The 25,260-nt window shown below is 42.2% G+C and overlaps 1 protein-coding gene across 1 annotated transcript in view; it reads left to right on the forward strand.

Annotated features, from left to right (window-relative positions):
- LOC110489225 (protocadherin-11 X-linked) overlaps positions 1-25,260 on the forward strand; it is a 305,718-nt gene that overhangs the window by 187,840 nt on the left and 92,618 nt on the right. The window contains exons 5-6 of the mRNA XM_090198896.1: positions 4,389-4,424; positions 20,319-20,517. Of these exons, the coding sequence (XP_090055022.1) occupies positions 4,389-4,424; positions 20,319-20,517 (235 nt within the window). The remainder of the gene's footprint in view (positions 1-4,388; positions 4,425-20,318; positions 20,518-25,260) is intronic.

The raw sequence follows: 25,260 nt of genomic DNA on the forward strand, positions 1-25,260 counted from the left end.
TTGACACAATCCTGTCTCTGAGCTCTACGGACAATTCCTTTGACCTCTTGGCTTGATTTTTGCTCTGACCATGCACTGTCAACTGTGGAACCTTATTTAGACTTGTGTGTGCCCTTCCAAATCATGTCCAATCAATTGAACTTACCACAGGTGGACTCCAATCAAGTTTTAGATAAAATCTCAGGGATGATCACTGGAAACAGGTTGCACCTGAGCTCATTTTCGATTCTCGTAGCAAAGGGTCTGAATATTTATGTAATTTAGTTTTTTTCAGTTTTTAGTTTTAATAAATGTGCAAAACTTTCTAACAACGTTCTATAAACCTGGATTCGCTTTACCATTATGGGGTATTGTGTGTAGGTTGATGAGGAATTTGTTTTACTTGATCCATTTTTGAATAAGGCTGTAACAACAACATTTAGAAAAAGGCAAGGTGTCTGAATACGTTCCAAAAGCACTGTGGATAGCGCAAGAACAATTTCTGCAGCAGCGAAAGTGCTTCTTGTTGTTCGTATTAAATCTACAGACTGTAAGTGATGTCAATCATTATGTTTTATGTATTATTTAGTGAAGCTGAATGGAGAGGCACAATTCATCCGTGTACCTCTCCGAGTTGTACCCACACACTTGTTGATATAAAACGAAAGACAAGACGAGTGTCAAGGTTGGAATAAATTGGGATCTAGATGCAGAACAGCACAATGAGCTCTGGTTTTTTTAATCAATTATTTATCCAATATTTTAATTATCCGAAAGCTGAGAATGATCAAAGCCACGGTTCGAGCCCCACTGCCTTCGCTCGCTAAGACACTCTTCCACCGCTTTGATGTGGGTAAGCATCACATGCACTTATCTCCATCTCTGTGCCAGGCATGGCTGTGGGTGCTTGGAAACCAGTGGTCTGGAGAGGCTTATAGATGGAGAGGAGAGGGTCAGCGACCCAGCACTACAGAGATGGATCACACATTATTCTCTCCTGTAAACTGCGATATACAATAAACATGGGCTAGAAACTAAGGTTACTTTAAGGTCATCTTTTTAAGAACTTTCTCTGTTCAACTGTGTTGCGTTATCACACATTTAATTGGTTGGTGAGGTCTGTATCGCAAAGCTATTTACATCGTGAAATGTTGAATAGAACATAGTACCAAAGGAATGTACCATAACTGTTTGATCAATACGTTCGGTTAACAATGTAAATAAAGCGCCTCTTCAAACAACGTTGACGAGTACAAAATTTCAGCTCCTAACTTTGTCTTCACGTTTGACGCATTAAATATATAAAAAAATGTTTTTAATCAGGTCTCAATGGCAAGATAATATTAACGCTAACTAAGAGGACCAACTACAGCCCACTAATACTCTGAGGGGATCCAGTTAAACTGATCTAGCTACCTAATGTTAGACTAGAATGAGGTAATCAGACTAGCTTTAGATGTCCTATAATTATCTTCTTTGGGATAGGCGGGACGCAAATGTCTCAACTGGCCATTTGCCAGGGAAAATGCAGAGCGCCAGATTCAAATAAAATACAATAAAATTCAAACTTTCATTAAATCACACATGTAAGATACTCAATTAAAGCTACACTCGCTGTGAATCCAGCCAACATGTCAGATTTTTAAAATGCTTTTCGGCAAAAGCATAAGAAGCTATTATCTGATGATAGCACTAGCAGTAAACAAAGGGGTTAGCATATTTCAACCCTGCAGGCGCTACACAAAACACAGAAATAAAATATAAAACATTCCTTACCTTTGACGAGCTTCTTTTGTTGGCACTCCAATATGTCCCATAAACATCACAATTGGTCCTTTTGTTCGATTAATTCCATCCATATATATCCAAAATGTCCATTTATAAAGCGCGTTTGATCCAGAAAAAAACAGCTTACAAAAAACGCAACGTCACTACAAAATATCTCAAAAGTTGCCTATAAACTTTGCCAAAATATTTCAATCTACTTTTGTAATACAACTTTAGTTATTTTTAAACGTTAAATAATCGATCAAATTGTAGACGGGTCTTTCTGTGTTCAATACAGGAATGAAAACAAACCAGTGATACTTTTCACGTCTTGCGAAACTCTCAACAGTGTTACCCAGTTCCTAGTTGGCCTACTTCTTCACTGCACAAAGGAATAACCTCAACCAAATTCCAAAGACTGGTGACATCCAGTGGAAGCGGTAGGAACTGAAAACAGGTTCCTAAGAAATATCCCTTGGCAATAACAACTCAGGGAACAGAGAGAGGAAGAACAAAAAAAATTCTGAACAGTTAGTCCTCTGGGTTTAGCCTGCTACATAATTTCTGTTATACTCACAGACATGATTCAAATAAACAGGCAGTTCAGATCAATCAAACGTCTGATCTACAACACATTTCGTCCAACATAATACTAACACAGTTCCTTTCATGGTTTGACCAGTTATTGGCTAATTAATTTGGGTTGATTACTCTTTTCTTACTCTGCCTGGGGAAGGATTGTCACTTGGCAGCGTTCACCCTCATTAACAACTTAATAATTTACGGGGCAATCATCTTAAAAAGACATTTTGAACTTCTATCCCATTTACCTCTATACCCTAAAGGATAACACTATTTATACCCATCCTCCAACGCATCCAATCTGCTAACCTCAGAAAAGTGTGACTGAGTCGCAAATGGTCCCCTATTCCTTATATAGTGCACACTGCCTTATGGGTCCTGGTACAATGTAGTGCAATATATTTAGGGAATAGGGTGTCGTTTGGGATGCTGGCAGTCTTCCGACGGCTTATTGACATTTTCCATTACTGGGCTGCACACACATATGGTCCTCTGGCTAGCCAGACCACAGGCTCAGTCGCATTTATGAATGTTAACAGGTTGCTCTATTTTTCACTGCTGTGAGACAATAACACAGTTGAACTTGACCCAAGCATTCTCATCGTTCTCCTGCAAATTCTTTATTTTTTTTGCATAGGCTATAGGAAATGCATAGGTTGGCATGAAGTTTTCACCAGTATCATCTAAACTGTAATAGACAGTGCTTGCTTCTTAGCTCGTTGCTACATTGCGCCACTTATTTGTGACCTAACAAGACACATGCTTCTATGTCAGGGATATTGTGTTTGTACTGTAGCGTGCACTAGGTTCTGTTACTGTTGTATCACATTCACAACACGTATCAAACACAGACTGTACACACTCACAGCTCCACTGTCCTTCAGTGAACAAAGTGTGATCTCTTGATTTGTTGACACATTATTGTACTTTCTGTATGAATATACTCACTTCATAGTTCCCGTTCATCATTTCACATTAGTGGGGGGGATTTCTTGATGTGTTGATAATGTACTTTTTGTTCATCATTTCACCTCAGTCAGTAACCGTCTCAGCTTGTCTTTCTCTTTCAATGTTTCCCATTCAACCTCTGACCTCAGTCAGTAACCCTTCTCAGCTTGTCGACATCATCACTGTTTCCCATTCAACCTCAGACCTCAGTCAGTAACCCTCTCAGCTCGTCGACATCATCAATGTTTCCCTTCACCCTCAGATCTTCCTCAGTCAGTAACCCTCTCAGCTTGTCGACATCATCAATGTTTCCCTTCAGTCTCAGATCTTCCTCAGTCAGTAACCCTCTCAGCTTGTCGACATCATCAATGTTTCCCTTCACCCACAGATCTTCCTCAGTCACGTGGTCACATTATTATACACAGCACAAAGAAAACAACATTGGTGATAAAAAAAATTAAATACTGTTATCTCTCTCTCTCTCTCTCTCTCTCTCTCTCTCTCTAAGCTATTATCTGGTCCCCTGGGACAAGAGACTATATCCTGCAGTCTTGTGGGCCTCTTTGTTCCCAATTTAGAAGCTTGACACTGTTTATTGTTCATTTTTGATGCTTCGTTTGATATTCGGTGTTCTTTCACCGCTGACATGCCGACACATCTTTATCAGTGTCAGTTATAACGGTCTTGTCGTGTGATGTCAGGTTCTGCATTGAACATACGTTACGTTTTCTTACGAGGGTGTATTTTCTAACTGAGCAGTATAGTAACAACAAACAACGACTTACAGCAGCATTCGCTCTCTCCCTGAGAAATCAATACAGATCTGAAGTCTCCGTTCTATCTGAAACAGAAAGCCATCTTTGAGCGTATGGATGAACTTTGACCTGCTTACATCATAAACATTTATCGAAGCGTTTAACATCACAGCAACCAGGCAAAATAATATTTCGCATCAATTGTGTCCCTGAAGATGACATTCCATATGAACCATCTTTAAGGCTTGACTCTTTAATTACAGATCAAATCAATACTGTGGTTGAATGCAGTGCAATCATGGACAGTATACAATAACACATTTTTCTTCTTCTTCTCCCCACCATGTGTTATTACAGGAGGGTTGTCTTCTCAGCAAGATAACGTCTGCAAACGTAAGTCTAACCCTACCGCATGTCGTTTTTCTTAACACATTTCCCCACAATGCATTATCTCAGCCGTTTGATTGATTGATTGATTTTCACGCAAAAAAAAAGGCAAACAACTCCGGACTTGGAACCATTTTCGTGTGTAGATGTTGTAGTTCCATGCCATGTTCTGTGTCTATGAACCTTACCTGTCAGTTTGACTTTGAAACTGAGAACAAGACAGCTGATGAAAATTCTAACGACGCATTAAACAAACGGGTTAATTGTCAGGGCAGAGTTGTTATTTTGATTATCTAGTCATTAGTCAGGTCAATTAAATACAAGTAGCTTCAAGCAAAATGCCTTCCTTTTGTTTAGCTGATGTCACTTTGTGAGTTGTTTGTAAAGGTGTTAGATACGTCTTGTCTTGCATGCATGGGGTAATTCTTTAATTGTCATGAAAGGACACTCTTCTTCACTAGAATGTTGTTTGCTTCACGGGTTGCTTTGTACCACGTCAAAGCCCTGAAGGTGCAGAATGCATCCAATTCAGTTCTTGAAATTGAAGAAATGTGTTCTGTGTTTGGATTGCTTGATGTTATGGTTTATAATTTAAAGTTTTTCTGTAAGACTCAGCGATGTAGAAACAACGTTTCTTTTCAAATTCTCTCAGTTTCTTTATGTTTGATGGCACAGCTCTACCTGACTTGTTCCTACGGCAACAAAAGACACAGCACCCTTTTTCGCTCTTACGGGCAGCCAGACCACATAACAGCAAATGGAATTATACTGCAACACATGACCTTCATGTCTTCTGTTACCTTTCATCTATTTTTCACTTTCGTTTTCTTACAATAAATCTATTTTTCTCATATATTGTATATTGCAACACTTAACCCAGGCCTTGGAGTTCAGTTGACTGAATTCTGTTCTGTATGTAAAGCCTTGAGCTTGTCACTATGTGACCGACAGCGTTGCACCCAGTCCTCATGCAAGACCCATCACAGTACTGTGTTAACCCTTTGAACTAAAGTCTTGCCTTCAGCTTGGCGAGCTAATTACCCAAGTCTCATCTCTTGACTGGTTCACTGACCCTCCTCCATTACATAGTTGTCGTGGCCAGAAGGCTAACGATGAAGTAATTACAGTCCCGGCAAGAACAATTGATATTCATGTGCGTCACATCAAGTGATGCATTGCACAATATTTAACAAGGACAACGGTTTAGACAGGTTTCATCTCACCTGTACATTGCAGGGTTTCAGAGTGCAAAATATACATGTTTTACAAACTGAGCCGGCTTGCATTATGATCTGCAATGTGGACAGATTGTTGTTGGTGTCCTGATTTGATTTGCCATGTTTCAGATTCTACTTCCTGTTTAACTAGATCAAGACATAGCTCCACTCCATATATATATATATATATATATATATATATATATATATATATATATATATATATATATATTAGTCCTGTCTGAAAGTATTCATACCCTTTGCCTTTTCCCACATTTTATGGAGTTACAGCCTGAAATTAAAATTGATTCGATTTCGATTTTATGTCACTGGCCTACACACAATACCAATTAATGTCAAAAGTGGAATTATTCTTTTAGAAAAATGGTTACAAATTAATTAAAAATGAAAAGCTTAAAATGTCTTGATTCAATAAGTATTCAACCCCTTAGTTATGGCAAGCCTAAATACATTCAGGAGTAAAAAAAATGTGCTTCACAAGTCACATAATACGTTATTAATAAGACCTTAGATATCTCTGTTTTCTTTATATTTTGGTTAGGTCAGGGTGTGACTAGGGTGGGTACGCTAGTTTTTTTTTTATTGTCTAGGGTTTTTGAACGTCTAGGGTTGTTGTAGGTTAGGGGTTTTTGTATTTCTATGTTGGCCTGATATGGTTCTCAATCAGAGGCAGCTGTTTATCGTTGTCTCTGATTGGGGATCATATTTAGGTAGCCATTTCCCTTTGGTGTTTGTGGGATCTTGTCTATATGTAGTTGCCTGTCAGCACTCATTTGTATAGCTTCACATTTTGTTTTGATATTTTATTAATTTGTTCAGTGTTCATTCTTTAAATAAATAAGAATGTACACATACCACGCTGCGCCTTGGTCCGATCCTAACGAACGTGACAGAAGATCCCACCAACAAAGGACCAAGCAGCTTCTGATTCTGGATGGAGCAGGACTAAGGAGGAGATAGAGGCAGCGAAAGCGGAATGGCGATATTACGAAGAGCTGTACCAACGAGACAAGCACGAGAGGCGGCCGCCTAACACACGGGGAGATTGGCTGAGTCAGGTTGGAGACCTGAGCCAACTCCTCGTGCTTACCGTGGGGAGCATGTGACTGGTCAGACACCGTGTTACGCAGTGATGCGCACGGTGTCTTCAGTTCGCATACATAGCCCGGTGCGCTCTATTCCAGCTCCTCGCATTTGCCGGGCTAAAATGGGCATCCAGCCAGGACAGATGGTGCCGGCTCAGCGCTCCTGGTCTCCAGTACACCACCTTGGACCAGGATATCCTGCGCCGGCTCTGTGTACTGTGTCTCCGGTGCGTCTGCACAGCCCAGTGCGTCCTGTGCTAGCGCCCTGCACTTGCCGGGCTCAAGTGAGCATCCAGCCAGGACACATTGTGCCAGCTCTACGCTCTAGATCTCCAGTGCGCTTCCAGAGTCCAGTAAGTCCTGTGCCTTCTCCCCGCACTCGCCCTGAGGTGCGTATCTTCAGCCCGGTGCCACCTGTACCGGTCCCACACACCAGGCCTCCAGTGCGCCTCCAGAGTTCAGTACGTCCTGTGCCTGCTCCTCGCACTCGCCCTGAGGTGCGTGTCTTCAGCCCAGTGCCACCTGTACCGGTCCCACGCACCAGGCCTCCAGTGCGCCTCCAGAGTCCAGTATGTCCTGTGCCTGCTCCTCGCACTGAGGTGCGTGTCTTCAGCCCGGTGCCACCTGTACCGGTCCCACGCACCAAGCCTCCAGTCCGCCTCCACATTCCAGAGCTTCCGGCAACCGTTCTAAGTCCATAGCTTCCGACGACGGTCCCCATTCTGGGGTCTCCAGCGATGGTCCGGGGCCTCCGGCGATGATCCGCAGTCTAGAGCCTCCGGCGATGATCCACGGTCCGGTTCTACAAAGGCAGAAGGATCAGCGTAAAGACGGGGGGCTGCGTCAAGAACCGGAGCCGCCACCGAGGGTAGATGCCCACCCGGACCCTCCCCTATAGGTTCAGGTTTGCAGCCGGGAGTCCGCACCTGTCATGCCCTGACCTTAGATATCTCTTTATATTTTGGTTAGGTCAGGGTGTGTACGCTAGTTCTTGTATTGTCTAGGGTTTTTGTATGTCTAGAGTTATTGTATGTATTTCTAACGGTTTTTGTATTTCTATGTTGGCCTTATATGGTTCTCAATCAGAGACAGCTGTTTATCGATGTCTCTGATTGGGGATCATATTTAGGTAGCCATTTTCCTTTGGTGTTTGTGGGATCTTGTCTATGTGTAGTTGCCTGTAAGCACTTGTTTGTATAGCTTCACATTTCGTTTTGTTATTTTGTTAGTTTGTTCAGTGTTCTCTCTCATATTTTTAAGTGGGAGAACGATCTATCTATCTATCTATCTATCTATCTATCTATCTAAATACATATATATATATTTATTTATTTATATCTATCTACTCTATATCTCATTATATATATATATATATATATATATATATATATATTTACATCAATATCTATCTATATATACATATACACTGCTCAAAAAAATAAAGGGAACTCTAAAATAACATACCCTAGATCTGAATGAATTAAATACTTTTTTCTTTACATAGTTGAATGTGCTGACAACAAAATCACACAAAAATTATCATTCTAAATCAAATTTATCAACCCATGTAGGTCTGGATTTGGAGTCACACTCAAAATTAAAGTGGAAAACCACACTACAGGCTGATCAAACTTTGATGTAATATCCTTAAAACAAGTCAAAATGAGGCTCAGTAGTGTGTGTGGCCTCCACGTGCCTGTATGACCACCCTACAACGCCTGGGCATGCTCCTGATGAGGTGGCGGATGGTCTCCTGAGGGATCTCCTCCCAGACCTGGACTAAAGCATCCGCCAACTCCTGGACTGTCTGTGGTGCAACGTGGCTTTGGTGGATGGAGCGAGACATGATGTCCCAGATGTGCTCAATTGGATTCAGGTCTGGGGAACGGGCGGGCCAGTCCATAGCATCAATGCCTTCCTCTTGCAGGAACTGCTGACACACTCCAGCCACATGAGGTCTAGCATTGTCTTGCATTAGGAGGAATCCAGGGCCAACCACACCAGCATATGGTCTCACAAGGGGTCTGAGGATCTCATCTCGGTACCTAATGGCAGTCAGGCTACCTCTGGCGAGCACATGGAGGGCTGTGCGGCCCCCCAAAGAAATGCCACCCCACACCATGACTGACCCACCGCCAAACCGGTCATGCTGGAGGATGTTGCAGGCAGCAGAACGTTCTCCACGGCGTCTCCAGACTGTCACGTCTGTCATATGTGCTCAGTGTGAACCTGCTTTCATCTGTGAAGAGCACAGGGCGCCAGTGGTGAATTTGCCAATCTTGGTGTTCTCTGGCAAATGCCAAACGTCCTGCACGGTGTTGGGCTGTAAGCACAACCCCCACCTGTGGACGTCGGGCCGTCATACCAACCTCATGGAGTCTGTTTCTGACCGTTTGAGCAGACACATGCACATTTGTGGCCTGCTGGAGGTCATTTTGCATGGCTCTGGCAGTGCTCCTCCTTGCACAAAGGCGGAGGTAGCGGTCCTGCTGCTGGGTTGTTGCCCTCCTACGGCCTCCTCCACGTCTCCTGATATACTGGCCTGTCTCCTGGTAGCGCCTCCATGCTCTGGACACTACGCTGACAGACACAGCAAACCTTCTTGCCACATCTCGCATTGATGTGCCATCCTGGATGAGCTGCACTACTTGAGCCAGTTGTGTGGGTTGTAGACTCTGTCTCATGCTACCACTAGAGTGAAAGCACCGCCAGCATTCAAAAGTGACCAAAACATCAGCCAGGAAGCATAGGAGCTGAGAAGTGGTCTGTGGTCCCCACCTGCAGAACCACTCCTTTATTGGGGGTGTCTTGCTGTTGTCTTTTCCATTTGCACAACAGCATGTGAAATGTATTGTCAATCAGTGTTGCTTCCTAAGTGGACAGTTTGATTTCACAGAAGTGTGATTGACTTGGAGTTACATTGTGTTGTTTAAGTGTTCCCTTTATTTTTTTGAGCAGTGTATATATAAATATAAATACATATATAAATAGAAATATATATAAATATAAATACATATATAAATATAAATACATATATAAATATACATATACATACATATATAAATAGAAATATATATAAATATAAATACATATATTAATATAAATATAAATACATATATAAATATAAATACATATACAAATATAAATATATATATATAAATATACATATAAATACATATATAAATATACATATAAATACATATATAAATATATACATATATAAATATAAATACATATATAAATATACATATAAATACATATATATAAATATAAATATATATATACATATAAATACATATATAAATATACATATAAATACATATATAAATATATACATATATAAATATATATATAAATACATATATAAATATAAATATATATATAAATATAAATACATATATAAATATACATATAAATACATATATAAATATACATATAAATACATATATAAATATAAATATATATAAAAATATAAATACATATATAAATATACATATAAATACATATATAAATATACATATAAATACATATATAAATATAAATATATATATATAAATATAAATACATATATAAATATAAATATAAATACATATATAAATATACATATAAATACATATATAAATATACATATAAATACATATATAAATATATACATATATAAATATAAATACATATATAAATATAAATATATATATATATATATATATATAAATACATATATAAATATAAATACATATATAAATATGAGTGAGTGTACAGCTTGTATAACAGTGTAAATTTGCCCCTTAAAATAACTCAAACACACAGCCATTAAAATCCAAACCGCTGGCAACAAAAGTGAGTACACCCCTAAGTGAAAATGTCCAAATTGGGCCCAAAGTGTCAATATTTTGTTTGGCCACCATCATTTTCCAGCACTGCCTTAACCCTCTTGGGCATGGAGTTCACCAGAGCTTCACAGGTTGCAGCTGGAGTCCTCTTCCACTCCTCCATGATGACATCACAGAGCTGGTGGATGTTAGAGACCTTGCACTCCAGAGGTTGGGTGATTGTGGAGGCCAGGTCATTTGATGAGGCACTCCATCACTCTCCTTCTTGGTCAAATAGCTCTTACACAGTCTGGAGGTGTGTTTTGGTGTGTTTTGGTCATTGTCCTGTTAAAAAAACTAATGATTTTCCCACTAAGCGCAAACCAGATTGATGGCGTATCCGTGCAGAATGCTGTGGTTGAAATGCTGGTTAAGTGTGCCTTGAATTCAAAGTAAATCACAGACAGTGTCACCAGCTAAGCACCCCCACACCTTCACACTTCCTCCTCCATGCTTCATGGTGGGGACCACACATGCGGATATCATCCGTTCCCCTACTCTGCATCTCACAAAAGACAGATTTCCACCAGTCTAATGTCCATTGCTCGTGTTTCATCGCCTAAGCAAGTCTCTTCTTCTTATTGGTGTCCTTTAGTAGTGGTTTCTTTGCAACAATTTTACCATGAAGGCCTGATTCATGCACGTCTCCTCTGAACAGTTGATGTTGAGATGTGTAAGTTACTTGAACTCAGTGAAGCATTTATTTGGGCTGAAATCTGAGGTGCAGTTATCTCTAATGAACTTATCCTTTCCTGTGGCGGTCCTCTTGAGAGCCAGTTTCATTATTATGCTTTATTGTTCTTTGTGACTGCACTTGAAAAAACGTTCAAAGTTCTTGACATTTTCCGGATTAACTGACCTAAAAGTAATGATGGACTGTCATTTCTCTTTGCTTATCTGAGCTGTTCTTCCTATTTGGTAGAAGACTTGGTCTTTTACCAGATAGGGCTATCTTCTGTACACCACCCCTACCTTGTCACAACACAACTGATTGACTCAAACGCATTAAGACGTAAAGAAATTCCACAAATTAACTTTTAACAAGGCACACCTGTTAACTGAAATGCATTCCAGGTGACTACCTCATGAAGCTGGTCGAGAGAATGCCAAGAATGTGCAAAGCTGTCATCAAGGCACAGGTTGGCTACTTTGAAGAATCTCAAATATACAGTATATTTATATTTTTTTTAACACTTTTTTTGCTTACTAAATCAAATCACATCAAATCAAATGTATTTATATAGCACTTCGTACATCAGCTGATATCTCAAAGTGCTGTACAGAAACCCAGCTTAAAACCCCAAACAGCAAGCAATGCAGGTGTTGAAGCATGTTGGCTAGGAGAAACTCCCTAGAAAGGCCAAAACCTAGGAAGAAACCTAGAGGGGAACCAGGCTATGAGGGGTGGCCAGTGCTCTTCTGGCTGTGCCAGGTGGAGATTATAACAGAACATGGCCAAGATGTTCAAATGTTCATAAATGACCAGCTTGGTAAAATAATAGGTCTGGGACAGGTAGCAGGTCAGGATTCCATATCCGCAGGCAGAGCAGTTGAAACTGGAGCAGCAGCACGGCCAGGTGGACTGGGGACAGCAAGGAGTCATCATGCCAGGTAGTCCTGAATCATGGTCCTAGGGCTCAGATCCTCTGAGAGAGAGAAAGAAAGAGAGAATTAGAGAGAGCATACTTAAATTCACACAGGACACAGGATAAGACAGGAGAAGTACTCCAGATATAACAAACTGACCCTAGCCCCCCGACAGATAAACTACTGCAGCATAAATACTGGAGGCTGAGACAGGAGGGGTCAGGAGACACTGTGGCCCCATCCGATGATACTCCCGGACAGGGCCAAACAGGAAGGATATAACCCCACCCACTTTGCCAAAGCACAGCCCCCACACCACTAGAGGGATATCTTCAACCACCAACTTACCATCCTGAGACAATAGCCCGCAAAGATCTCCGCCACGGCACAACCCAAGGGGGGGGGGGGGGGGGGGGGGCGCCAACCCAGACAGCAAGATTACATCAGTGACTCAACCCACTCAAGTGACGCACCCCTCCTAGGGACGGCATGAAAGATCACCAGTAAGCCAGTGACTCAGCCCCTGTAATAGGGTTAGAGGCAGAGAATCCCAGTGGAAAGAGGGGAACCGGCCAGGTAGAGACAGCAAGGGCGGTTCGTTGCTCCAGAGCCTTTCCGTTCACCTTCACACTCCTGGGCCAGACTACACTCAATCATATGACCCACTGAAAAGATGAGTCTTCAGTAAAGACTTAAAGGTTGAGACCGAGTTTGCGTCTCTCACATGGGTAGGCAGACCATTCCATAAAAATGGAGCTCTATAGGAGAAAGCCCTGCCTCCAGCTGTTTGCTTAGAAATTCTAGGGACAATTAGGAGGCCTGCGTCTTGTGACCGTAGCGTACGTGTAGGTATGTACGGCAGGACCAAAGAGAGAGATATGTAGGAGCAAGCCCCTGTAATGCTTTGTAGGTTAGCAGTAAAACATTGAAATCAGCCCTTGTCTTGACAGGAAACCAGTGTAGGGAGGCTAGCACTGGAATAATATGTTCACATTTTTTGGTTCTAGTCAGGATTCTAGCAGCCGTATTTAGCACTAACTGAAGTTTATTTCGTGCTTTAGCCGGGTAGCCGGAAAGTAGAGCATTGCAGTAGTCTAACCTAGAAGTAACAAAAGCAAAAACATCTTTCTGCATCATTTTTGGACGGAAAGTTTCTGATTTTTGCAATGTTGCGTCAAAAGAGAGATCAGGGTCCAGAGTAACGCCGAGGTCCTTCACAGTTTTATTTGAGACGACTGTACAACCACTAAGATTAATTGTCAGATTCAACAGAAGATATCTTTGTTTCTTGGGACCTAGAACAAGCATCTCTGTTTTGTCCGAGTTTAAAAGTAGAACGTTTGGAGCCATCCACTTCCTTATGTCTGAAACACAGGCTTCTAGCGAGGGCAATTTTGGGGCTTCACCATGTTTCATTGAAATGTACAGCTGTGTGTCATCCGCATAGCAGTGAAAGTTAACATTATGTTTTCGAATGACATCCCCAAGAGGTAAAATATATAGTGAAAACAATAGTGGCCTTAAAATGGAACCTTTGAGGAACACCGAAATGTACAGTTGATTTATCAGAGGACAAGCCATTCACAGAGACAAACTGATATCTTTCCGACAAATAAGATCTAAACCAGGCCAGAACTTGTCCGTGTAGACCAATTTAGGTTTCCAATCCTTTTGGTATCAAAAGCAGCATTAAGGTCTAGGAGCACGAGGACAGATGCAGAGGCTCGGTCTGATGCCATTAAAAGGTCATTTACCACCTTCACAAGTGCAGTCTCAGTGCTATGATTGGGTCTAAAAATTTCGTATACATTATTTGTCTTCAGGAAGGCAGTGAGTTGCTGCGCAATAGCCTTTTCTAAAAATTTTGAGAGGACTGTAAAATTTCATATAGGCCAATAGTTTTTTATATTTTCTGGGTCAAGGTTTTGGCTTTTTCAAGAGAGGCTTTATTACTGCGACTTTTAGTGAGTTTGGTACACATTCGCCATTTCCGTTCCAATTTTCTGGAAGCTTGCTTCAGAGCTCGGGTATTTTCTGTATACCAGGGAGCTAGTTTCTTATGATAAATGTTTTTAGTTTTTAGGGGTGCAACTGCATCTAGGGTGTTGCGCAAGGTTAAATTGAGTTCCTCAGTTAGGTGGTTAACTGATTTTTGTCCTCTGACGTCCTTGGGTAGGCAGAGGGAGTCTGGAAGGGCATCAAGGAATCTTTGTGTTGTCTGTGAATTTATAGCATGACTTTTGATACTCCTTGGTTGGGGTCTAAGCAGATTATTTGTTGCAATTGCAAACATAATAAAATGGTGGTCCGATAGTCCAGGATTATGAGGAAAAACATTAAGATCCACAACATTTATTCCATGGGACAAAACTAGGTCCATAGTATGACTGTGACAGTGAGTAGGTCCAGAGACATGTTTGACAAAACCCACTGAGTTGATGATGGCTCAGAAAGCCTTTTGGAGTGGGTACTACATGATTCCGTATATGTTATTTCATAGTTTTGATGTCTTCACTATTATTATACAATATCGAAAATTGTACAAATAAAGAGAAACCCTTGAATGAGTAGGTGTGTCCAAACTTTTGACTGGTACTGTATCTGTTTTCACAGACAGCTAGGCGATGAAAAATCACAATTTCCCTCAAACAGATTTGTCGAGGTCTAGGTGATGCATCCAGGATGATCACAGCAAATCTGCTCTGATCCACTCGTAAGTGAGGCCAGTTTATCATTCAAAGGGATAAGGGGATTGGAAGGCAGACCGATGTTAATCATGCAACATGGTCTCCCCCTCTCTCTGTCTCTCTCTCTCTCTCTGTCTCTCTCTCTCTCTCTCTCTGTCTCTCTCTCTCTCTCTCTCTCTCTTCTATATTTATGATATTTTGGATGTAGAAGTGTATAGGAGGGAGAAGGTAGCTAGGTAACTCATTGAGCTGTATCTTCTCCCTGGATGAAGTGATGTATAGTATATCCTACTCTACAGTATCTCCTCCCCTCCGCATGAAAATACAAGGGATTCCTAATCCCTCACCCCACCGTGAAGCCAGGTCCATCTGCACATTGTCTGGTTTGCTACCAAGAGAGTGGCTTTAGTTTGGATAGGGCTGGCTTGTTGTAGAACTTGGCTTCTTTCCTCTGTTTAAAAAAAAAAAAAAAAATTATCTCTCTCTATGCACATAGTTTTCAAGGCACTGTTTTATCTGGCGGACTCTGTTTGGTCTTTATATCTCTTACACCAGCTTGTGTTTGTTTTATGGATTTCTGGCACGTTCTTTAGAGTAGTAAAGCTTTAACAATACGTACACCACGACTGTTGTTGTCGTGTCAATCTTTTCTCTCAACACAACAAAGGAATGACCAACCATTAAAAAAAAAAGCACTCTGTTATAGGAAGAAATGTGCACTTATTTTCAGCCTCTGTGCAGATTGAAAACTAGATTGATTTATCTTTTTACACCTTTGCAGAAATTCCATTTGTATAAACATCTGACAGAGATATGAAAACTCCACGCTATGATTATGTCCTAATTATCATGGACAGCTGTTTGTTTGAATCAATTCTGGCTGTCATTGTGTGAGCAGAAAGACTCAAATAAATTAGAAACATGTGGAGAGGAAGTGAGCAGCTGCATTCCAAACGACACCCTATTCCCTAAGGGCCTTGGTCAGGAGCAGTGCACTATGTAGGGAATAGGTTGCCATTTGGGATGCACAAGGCTTCTCATGGAGCTGCCAAAGCTCTGTAAATATGATCCTGTACTTTCCGTTCATGAAGACTTGACATTGATGTAGTGGAGTAGTCGACAGCTTGACATTGCTGTGGTGGAGTAGACAACAGTTTGACATTGCTGTGGTGCTTCTACACCTGCATTGCTTGCTGTTTGGGGGTTTGGGTCTGGGTTTCTGTACAGCACTTGCATAAGCTGATGTAAGAAGGGCTTTATAAATACATTTTATTTTATTTTATTTGAGTAGTCAACAGCTTGACATTGCTGTGGTGGAGTAGCCAACAGCTTGACATTGCTGTGGTGGAGTAGTCAACAGCTTGACATTGCTGTGGTGGAGTAGCCAACAGCTTGACATTGCTGTGGTGGAGTAGTCAACAGCTTGGCATTGATGTAGTGGAGAAGTCAACAGCTTGACATTGCTGTGGTGGAGTAGTCAACAGCTTGACATTGCTGTGGTGGAGTAGCCAACAGCTTGACATTGCTGTGGTGGAGTAGTCAACAGCTTGGCATTGATGTAGTGGAGTAGTCAACAGATTGACATTGCTGTGGTGGAGTAGCCAACAGCTTGACATTGCTGTGGTGGAGAGATCAACAGCTTGACATTGATGTAGTGGAGTAGTCAACAGCTTGACATTGCTGTGGTGGAGTAGTCAACAGCTTGACATTGCTGTGGTGGAGTAGTCAACAGCTTGACATTGATGTAGTGGAGTAGTCAACAGCTTGACATTGCTGTGGTGGAGTAGTCAACAGCTTGACATTGATGTAGTGGAGTAGTCAACAGCTTGACATTGCTGTGGTGGAGTAGCCAACAGCTTGACATTGCTGTGGTGGAGTAGTCAACAGCTTGACATTGCTGTGGTGGAGTAGCCAACAGCTTGACATTGCTGTGGTGGAGTAGTCAACAGCTTGACATTGATGTGGTGGAGTAGCCAACAGCTTGACATTGCTGTGGTGGAGTAGTCAACAGCTTGACATTGATGTAGTGGAGTAGTCAACAGCTTGACATTGCTGTTGTGGAGTAGTCAACAGCTTGACATTGCTGTGGTGGAGTAGTCAACAGCTTGACATTGCTGTGGTGGAGTAGTCAACAGCTTGACATTGCTGTGGTGGAGTTGTCAACAGCTTCACATTGCTGTGGTGGAGTAGTCAACAGCTTGACATTGCTGTGGTGGAGTAGTCAACAGCTTGACATTGCTTTGGTGGAATAGTCAACAGCTTGACATTGCTGTGGTGGAGTAGTCAACAGCTTGACATTGCTGTGGTGGAGTAGTCAACAGCTTGACTAAATGTGGGAAAAGCAGGATGTTCCAAGGGTGATATCATTGAATTACTTTCAATGTGGAATAAACTGGGCGGCCATGTTATCTTTGATGGAAGGACTAGCTAAACAGTCCCTTCTCTTATTGATCCTATCAAACCTGTACCTAACCTTAAGGCCAATTGAATAGTTTTGGCTTCAGTTTTTGGAAGAAAATTTAATCGACTGACAAGCTTGACAACTAATTTACTTGAGACAATTAGCACAGTAAAAACAGATCTTAGAGGTGTTTAGGGACTGTGAAGAATAAAGGAGAATTCTCTCCGCACACCGGTGGCAGTCCTGGAAACGTGTCTTTTCGACACGCATGAACACACACACATACCTACAAGTACACCCTCTTCAATGAAGGAAATGTATTTGTATTTATGTATTTATTTATTATTGCTCGTAATGACATCATGAAGCAGAATATCTCCTAAGTGTTTTTCTTTCAGCGTTTTAATTGTAAGGATTTAGTTTAGTCAACCCTCTGATAGTCCTAGATGAGCTGGTGGGCTGTTTGCGGATCTCTTTTTTTGGCAGGGCTGAGGCCTCGTTTGAGCCAAGATTTTTTTTTTTCTCTCCCTCCAACCCATTCTTTTCCTCTCCCTTATTCTGTCTGCCTAATCAAAGAACAATAAGGTCTTTATCGGTCTACCACCGTGGTGGAGGAAAAGTGCTTTTTCCAAAGAGGCACAGACGACTCCCCGTGAGGATAAAGGACCGTGTGTTAATGATGTTTTTAATTCAGAACTCCCATATTGCTTTAGCCGCTCTAGAGATGGAGAAATGTAGATTATTGGGATGAGGCTATGATATTGTGTTATGAAACATTTGTTCTAATCAGTCTGAATAACAGGTTGAATACGAACTGAAACACAATAACAAAACATATGGCAACATAATCAAGTTTTCAGTGTTTTATTTTCCTCATAAGATGCAATTTGAGACTGAGAATCGCGTTATGAAATGAAATCATATTCACAGTGAAATTGCCCTTTTTCTCCAAACTGTCCAATGTAACCAAAAGATCTCCTCACCATTTAGAAAATTGCATGTAATAATACTTTAGTCTTTTCACTGTTAATTGTCTTCAATGTTAAAGGTCTATTTAAAAAAAAAAAAATTTTTTACTTGGCAAAGAATGACCTTCTGAAACAACATCTAATTTCAATTCATTCAGTTTTGAAATATGATTATAGTCAAAGCTGTAGAATGTACTGGAGATGAAAAAAAGTTAAAAAAGTTAATTGATGTTCACGGATTACCCTTTATTTGTGATTCACAATCTGACTCAACTATGTTCTCTTTTCTTGAAGAACGGCTAGCATTTGTGGATATTGACCTCCCTATGGAGTGTTTCCCTTTGTAGTGCTACCATCGTGCTCCTGAAAAAGGTCACCACATGAACTTCTGTAACTCTCCAGAGAAATCAAAGAGCTACTCCCCCTTTGAGAGGAGAAGAGATCTACAAACTGGTGCAGTCGTCAGACAGACCTTTTCTAATCAAAGTCAGTTCATCCACACCTCCTTCCCTTTATCTAAATTGGGCTGGTGGGAAAAGTAGGACACGGGTGCATCCTCGTCAAAAGGGTCAATCCATTATAATAATTTTATGGGCAGTAACTGTCAATTAAAACTCATACACTATAAGTAGTCAACGTTGATTTTTGAATAGTATGTCGTTAGCCTTGACTGCTGTATCTCAGAAGAGCGCTGATTTTAGATTCTAAGACCAGTTTATCAATTAGACTAGCGTGACGTAATACGGTATTTCTCGGAGAAGACGTGACAATGATGGGGACTTGTCTTGTTAGACATGCAAGAACACATCCCATAATACGCAACCAATTAGTCTGAGATTTCCCCCCAAATGTCGTCTCCAAGGTGATTGAATTAGCTCTCTCTGCAGCTGAACGCACCAACAACGTGACAAGTTCTCTGCCGCCTGTGACTGGAACGAATTGCAAAAATCGCTGAAGTTGGAGACTTTTATCTCCCTCACCAACTTCAAACATCTGCTATCTGAGCAGCTAACCGATCGCTGCAGCTGTACATAGTCTATTGGTAAATAGCCCACCCATTTTCACCTACCTCATCCCCATACTGTTTTTATTTATTTATTTTTCTGCTCTTTTGCACACCAATATCTCTATCTCTACCTTTACATAACCATCTGATCATTTATCACTCCAGTGTTAATCTGCATAATTGTAATTATTTGCCTACCTTCTCATGCCTTTTGCACACAATGTATATATAGACTCCCCTTTTTTCTACTGTGTTATTGACTTGTTAATTGTTTACTCCATGTGTAACTCTGTGTTGTCTGTTCACACTGCTATGCCTTATCTTGGCCAGGTCGCAGTTGCAAATGAGAACTTGTTCTCAACTAGCCTACCTGGTTAAATAAAGGTGAAATAAAATAAATAAAAAAACAATGATGGGGACTTGTCTTGTTAGACATGCAAGAACACATCCCATAATACGCAACAAATTAGTCTGAGATTTCCCCCCAAATGTCGTCTCCAAGGTGATTGAATTAGCTCTCTCTGCAGCTGAACGCACCAACAACGTCCACCACACTAAAAACATGTAAATCAACATATTGTTCTGTGGTGTTTTCAGACCCAGCATCATGTGACGTTAAATGAACGTTGTGTTTCCAGCATTGTGTGATAAAGTATTACAGTTAAGTTCTGTTTTGGTGTTGTGTTTTTTTTAGACCAACTGTCAGTGATGTTAAATGAACGTTGTGTTTTGGTTTCCATCAGACCCAGCGTCGTGTAACGTTAAATGAACGTTGTGTTTTGGTTTCCATCAGACCCAGCGTCGTGTAATGTTAAATGAACGTTGTGTTTTGGTTTCCATCAGACCCAGCGTCGTGTGACGTTAAATGAACGTTGTGTTTCGGTGTATTTCCATCAGACCCAGCGTCGTGTGACGTTAAATGAACGTTGTGTTTTGGTGTGTTTCCATCAGACCCAGCGTTGTGTGACGTTAAATGAATGTTGTGTTTCGGTGTGTTTCCATCAAACCCAGCGTAGTGTGACGTTAAATGAACGCTGTGTTTTGGTGTGTTTCCATCAGACCCAGCGTCGTGTGACGTTCCACCTCCCGGATGGTTCTCAGGAGAGCTGTAGCGACAGTGGTCTAGGGGACCACGAGCCCAGCAGCACTGCCAGCACCACTCAGCCTCTCCCCCTCGGCTTCCCCCAGGAAGAGTACTACCAACAGACTTCGCCCAACAGCCGCACCGAGGGAGACGGAAACTCTGACCCTGAGTCCAGTAAGTGGCTGCTGTCCAAGGACTTAATTTCTTTCTTTTAGTTATTTTACCAGGTTTTCCCAATGAGTTAAAAAGTACCTTTGAAGACCTGGGAAAGAGCTTCTCTCTGTAATAAACTGGCCATGCTAATTCATCACATGGGTTATCTTACAGGAAGAGGGAGCGAGCTTCTCTCTGTAATAAACTGGCCATGCTAATTCATCACTTGGTTTATGTTATAGGAAGAGCACACTAGTTTATATTTATGGTATATTTATGGTTTACAAAACATTATGGTATATTTATGGTTTACAAAACATTATGGTATATTTATGGTATACAAAACTTTATGGTACATTTTCCCTAATGTCCATTAAACAAGCTCGTCCCATTGAGATCAAAATACCTATTTTTCAAGAAAGACCTGGCCCTTGGCCAACAACAGCTTAGTCTGGCCAATAAACGAGCCATGCTATTTAATCACGTTTTATCTTTTGTAAGGGGTTAACAATAGGAGGAGCACTCTATCAAGTTTCAAGTCTTAATGTCACATGCACAAGTACAGTGAAATCCGCATCATATGGTGGAGCAGTATTATACACAGTATAATATGCAGTATTAAATAATGTAGAGGTTAATCCAGGCCCTGCAGTGCCTATCCCCACTCGCATACCCCAGGCGCTCTCATTTGTTGACTTCTGTAACCAAAAAAAGCCTTGGTTTCATGCATGTTAACATTAGAAGCCTCCTCCCTAAGTGTGTTTTATTCACTGCTCTAGCACACTCTGCCAACCTGGATGTCCTAGCCATGTCTGAATCCTGGCTTAGGAAGGCCACCAAAAACCCTGATATTTCCATCCCTAACTATAACATTTTCCGACAAGATAGAACTGCCAAAGGGGGTAGAGTTGCAATTTACTGCAGAGATAGCCTGCAGAGTTCTGTCTTACTATCCAGGTCTGTGCCCAAACAATGAGCTTCTACTTTAAAAAATCCTCCTTTCCAGAAACAAGTCTCTCACCGTTGCCGCTTGCTATAGACCACCCTCTGCCCCCAGCTGTGCCCTGGACAACATATGTGAATTGATTGCCGCACATCTATCTTCAGAGCTCGTGCTGTTAGGTGACCTAAACTGGGACATGCTTAACACCCCGGCCATCCTACAATCTAAGCTTGATGCCCTCAATCTCACACAAATTATCAATGAACCTACCAGGTACAACCCCAAATCCGTAAACACAGGCACCCTCATAGATATCATCCTAACCAACCTGCCCTCCAAATACACCTCTGCTGTCTTCATCCAGGATCTCAGCGATCACTGCCTCATAGCTTGCGTCCGTAATGGGTATGCGGTCAAACAACCACCTCTCGTCACTGTCAAATGCTCCCTAAAACACTTCAGCGAGCAGGCCTTTCAATCGACCTGGCCCGGGGATCCTGGAAGGATATTGACCTCATTCCATCAGTAGAAGATGCCTGGTTATTCTTTAAAAGTGCTTTCCTCACAATCTTAAATAAGCATGCCCCATTCAAAAAAAAATTAACCAGGAACAGATATAGCCCGTGGTTCACTCCAGACCTGACTGCCCTTGACCAGCACAAAAACATCCTGTGGCATACTGCATTAGCATCAAATAGCCCCCATGATATGCAACTTTTCAGGGAAGTTAGGAACCAATATACACAGGCAGAAAGCAAAGGCTAGCCTTTTCAAACAGAAATTTGCATCCTGCAGCATAAACTCCAAAACGTTCTGGGACACTGTAAAGTCCATGGAGAATAAGAACACCTCCTCCCAGCTGCCCACTGCTCTGAGGCTAGGAAACACTGTTACCACCGATAAATCCACAATTATTGAGAATTTCAATAAACATTTTTCTACGGCTGGCCATGCTTTCCACCTGGCCACCCCTACCTTGGTCAACAGCCCTGCACCCCCAACAGAAACTTGCCCAAGCCTCCCCATTTCTCCTTCACCCAAATCCAGATAGCTAATTTTCTGAAAGAGCTGCAAAATCTGGACCCCTACAAGTCAGCAGGGCTAGACAATCTGGACCCTCTCTTTATAAAATTATCTGCCGAAATTGTTGCAACTCCTATTACTAGCCTGTTCAACCTCTCTTTCGTATCATCTGAGATCCCCAAAGATTGGAATGCTGCCACGGTCATCCCCCTCTTCAAAGGGGAAGACACTCTAGACCCAAACTACTACAGACCTATATCTATCCTACCCTGCCTTTCTAAGGTCTTCAAAAGACAAGTTAACAAACAGATCACTGACCATTTCGAATCAAACCGTACCTTCTCCGCTATGCAATCTGGTTTCCGAGCTGGTCATTGGTGCACCTCAGCCACGCTCAAGGTCCTAAACAAAATCATAACCGCCATCGATAAGACACAATACTGTGCAGCTGTATTCATTGACCTGGCCAAGGTTTTCGACTCTGTCAATCATCACATTGGTATCGGCAGACTCAACAGCATTGGTTTCTTAAATGACTGCCTCGCCTGGTTCACCAACTACTTCTCAGACAGAGTTCAGCGTGTCAAATCGGATGGCCTGTTGTCCAGACCTCTGGTAGTCTCTATGGGGGTGCCACAGGGTTACATTCTCGGGCCAACTTTTCTCTGTATACATCAATGATGTCGCTCTTGCTGCTGGTGATTCTCTGATCCACCTCTAAGCAGACGACACCATTCTGTATATATCTGGCCCTTCTTTGGACACTGTGTTTTAACTAACCTCCAGACAAGCTACAATGCCATACAACTCTCCTTCCGTGGCCTCCAAGTGCGCTTAAATGCAAGTAAAACTAAATGCATGCCCTTCAACCGATCGCTGCCCACACCTGCCTGCCCGTCCAGCATCACTACTCTGGACGGTTCTGACTTAGAATATGTGGACAACTACAAATACCTAGGTGTCTGGTTAGACTGGAGACTCATATCTCCCTCACTAGCTTTAAACACCAGCTGTCAGAGCATCTCACAGATCACTGCGCCTGTACATAGCCCATCTGTAAATAGCCCATCCAACTACCTCATCCCCATACTGTTATTTATTTTTGCTCCTTTGCTCTCAGTATCTCTACTTGGACATTCATCTTCTGCACATCTATCACTCCAGTGTTTAATTGCTAAATTGTAATTGTTTCGCCACTATGGCCTATTTATTGCCTTACCTTCCTTATCGTACCTCCTTTGCACACACCGTATATAGATGTTTTTTCTATTGTGTTATTGACTGTGTAGTTGTTTCTTCCGTGTGTATCTCTGTGTTGTTGTTTGTGTCGCACTGCGTTGCTTTATCTTGGCCAGGTCGTAGTTGTAAATGAGAACGTATTCTCAACTACCCTACCTGGTTAAATAAAGGTGAAATAAAATACAGAAAAACTACTATAAAAAAACAGAATATAGAAGTCTCTCATGGTAATAAACAGATAGATAGATGTTATTAGACCAAGAAAACAGAATACGGAAGTCTCTCATGATAATAACCAGTTCGGTAGATGATTTCTTCTCCCCTCCATCCTTTTCCCCCTCCGTCCTTCACCCCTCCGTCCTTCTCCCCTCCGTCCTTCCCCCCTCCGTCCTTCCCCCCTACGTCCTTCTCCCCTCCGTCCTTCTCCCCTCCGTCCTTCCCCCCTCCGTCCTTCCCCCCTACGTCCTTCTCCACTCTGTTCTCCCCTCCGTCCTTCTCCCCCCCGTCCTTCCCCCCTCCGTCCTTTTCCCCTCCGTCCTTCTCCCCTCCGTCCTTTTCCCCTCCATCCTTCTCCCCTCCGTCCTTCTCCCCTCCGTCCTTCTCCCCTCCGTCCTTCTCCCCTCCGTCATTCCCCCCTCCGTTCTTCTCCCCTCCGTCCTTCTCCCCTCCGTCCTTCTCCCCTCCATCCTTTTCCACCTCCGTCCTTCTCCCCTCCGTCCTTTTCCCCTCCGTCCTTCTCCCCTCCGTCCTTCTCCCCTCCGTCCTTCTCCCTTCCGTCCTTTTCCCCCTCCGTCCTTTTCCCCCTCCGTCATTCTCCCCTCCGTCATTCTCCCCTCCGTCCTTCTCCCCTCCGTCCTTCACCCCTCTGTTCTTCACCCCTCCGTTCTTCACCCCTCCGTCATTCTCCCCTCCGTCCTTCCCCCCTCCGTCCTTTTCCCCTCTGTCCTTCTCCCCTCCGTCCTTCTCCCCTCCGTCCCTTTCCCCTCCGTCATTCTCCCCTCCGTCCTTTTCCCATCCATCCTTTTCCCCTCCGTCCTTCTCCCCTCCGTCCCTTTCCCCTCCGTCATTCTCCCCTCCGTCCTTCCCCCCTCCGTCCTTTTCCCCCTCCATCCTTCCCCACTCTCTCCTTTTCCCCCCATCCTTATCCCCTCCCTCCTTTTCCCCTCTCTCCTTTCCCCCCCCATCCTTTTCCCCCATCCCCTGCTCCTACTCAGCTGCATTCTATTAAATCATACCCATGACGATAACGGTGATTCATAGTGATGTAAATCATACCCATGACGATAACGGTGATTCATAGTGATGTAAATCATACCCATGACGATAACGGTGATTCATAGTGATGTAAATCATACCCATGACGATAACGGTGATTCATGGTGATGATGATTTATATTTGGATGTATTGTAATTGCTGCTCACCTTTTGATTAATATTCAATGATGTAAACATTGTGTGGTTCATAAAATTGCCTTATCAAACAGTGTCTCTAATACATGGTAGATTCCCGTAGAACACAATAAGTTGCACATTACATGGAGATTGGAGAATTAAATTTT

The sequence above is a fragment of the Oncorhynchus mykiss genome, chromosome 14, assembly GCF_057628025.1.
Source record: "Oncorhynchus mykiss isolate SJ-2025 chromosome 14, ASM5762802v1, whole genome shotgun sequence".
NCBI classification, from domain to species: Eukaryota; Metazoa; Chordata; class Actinopteri; order Salmoniformes; family Salmonidae; genus Oncorhynchus; species Oncorhynchus mykiss.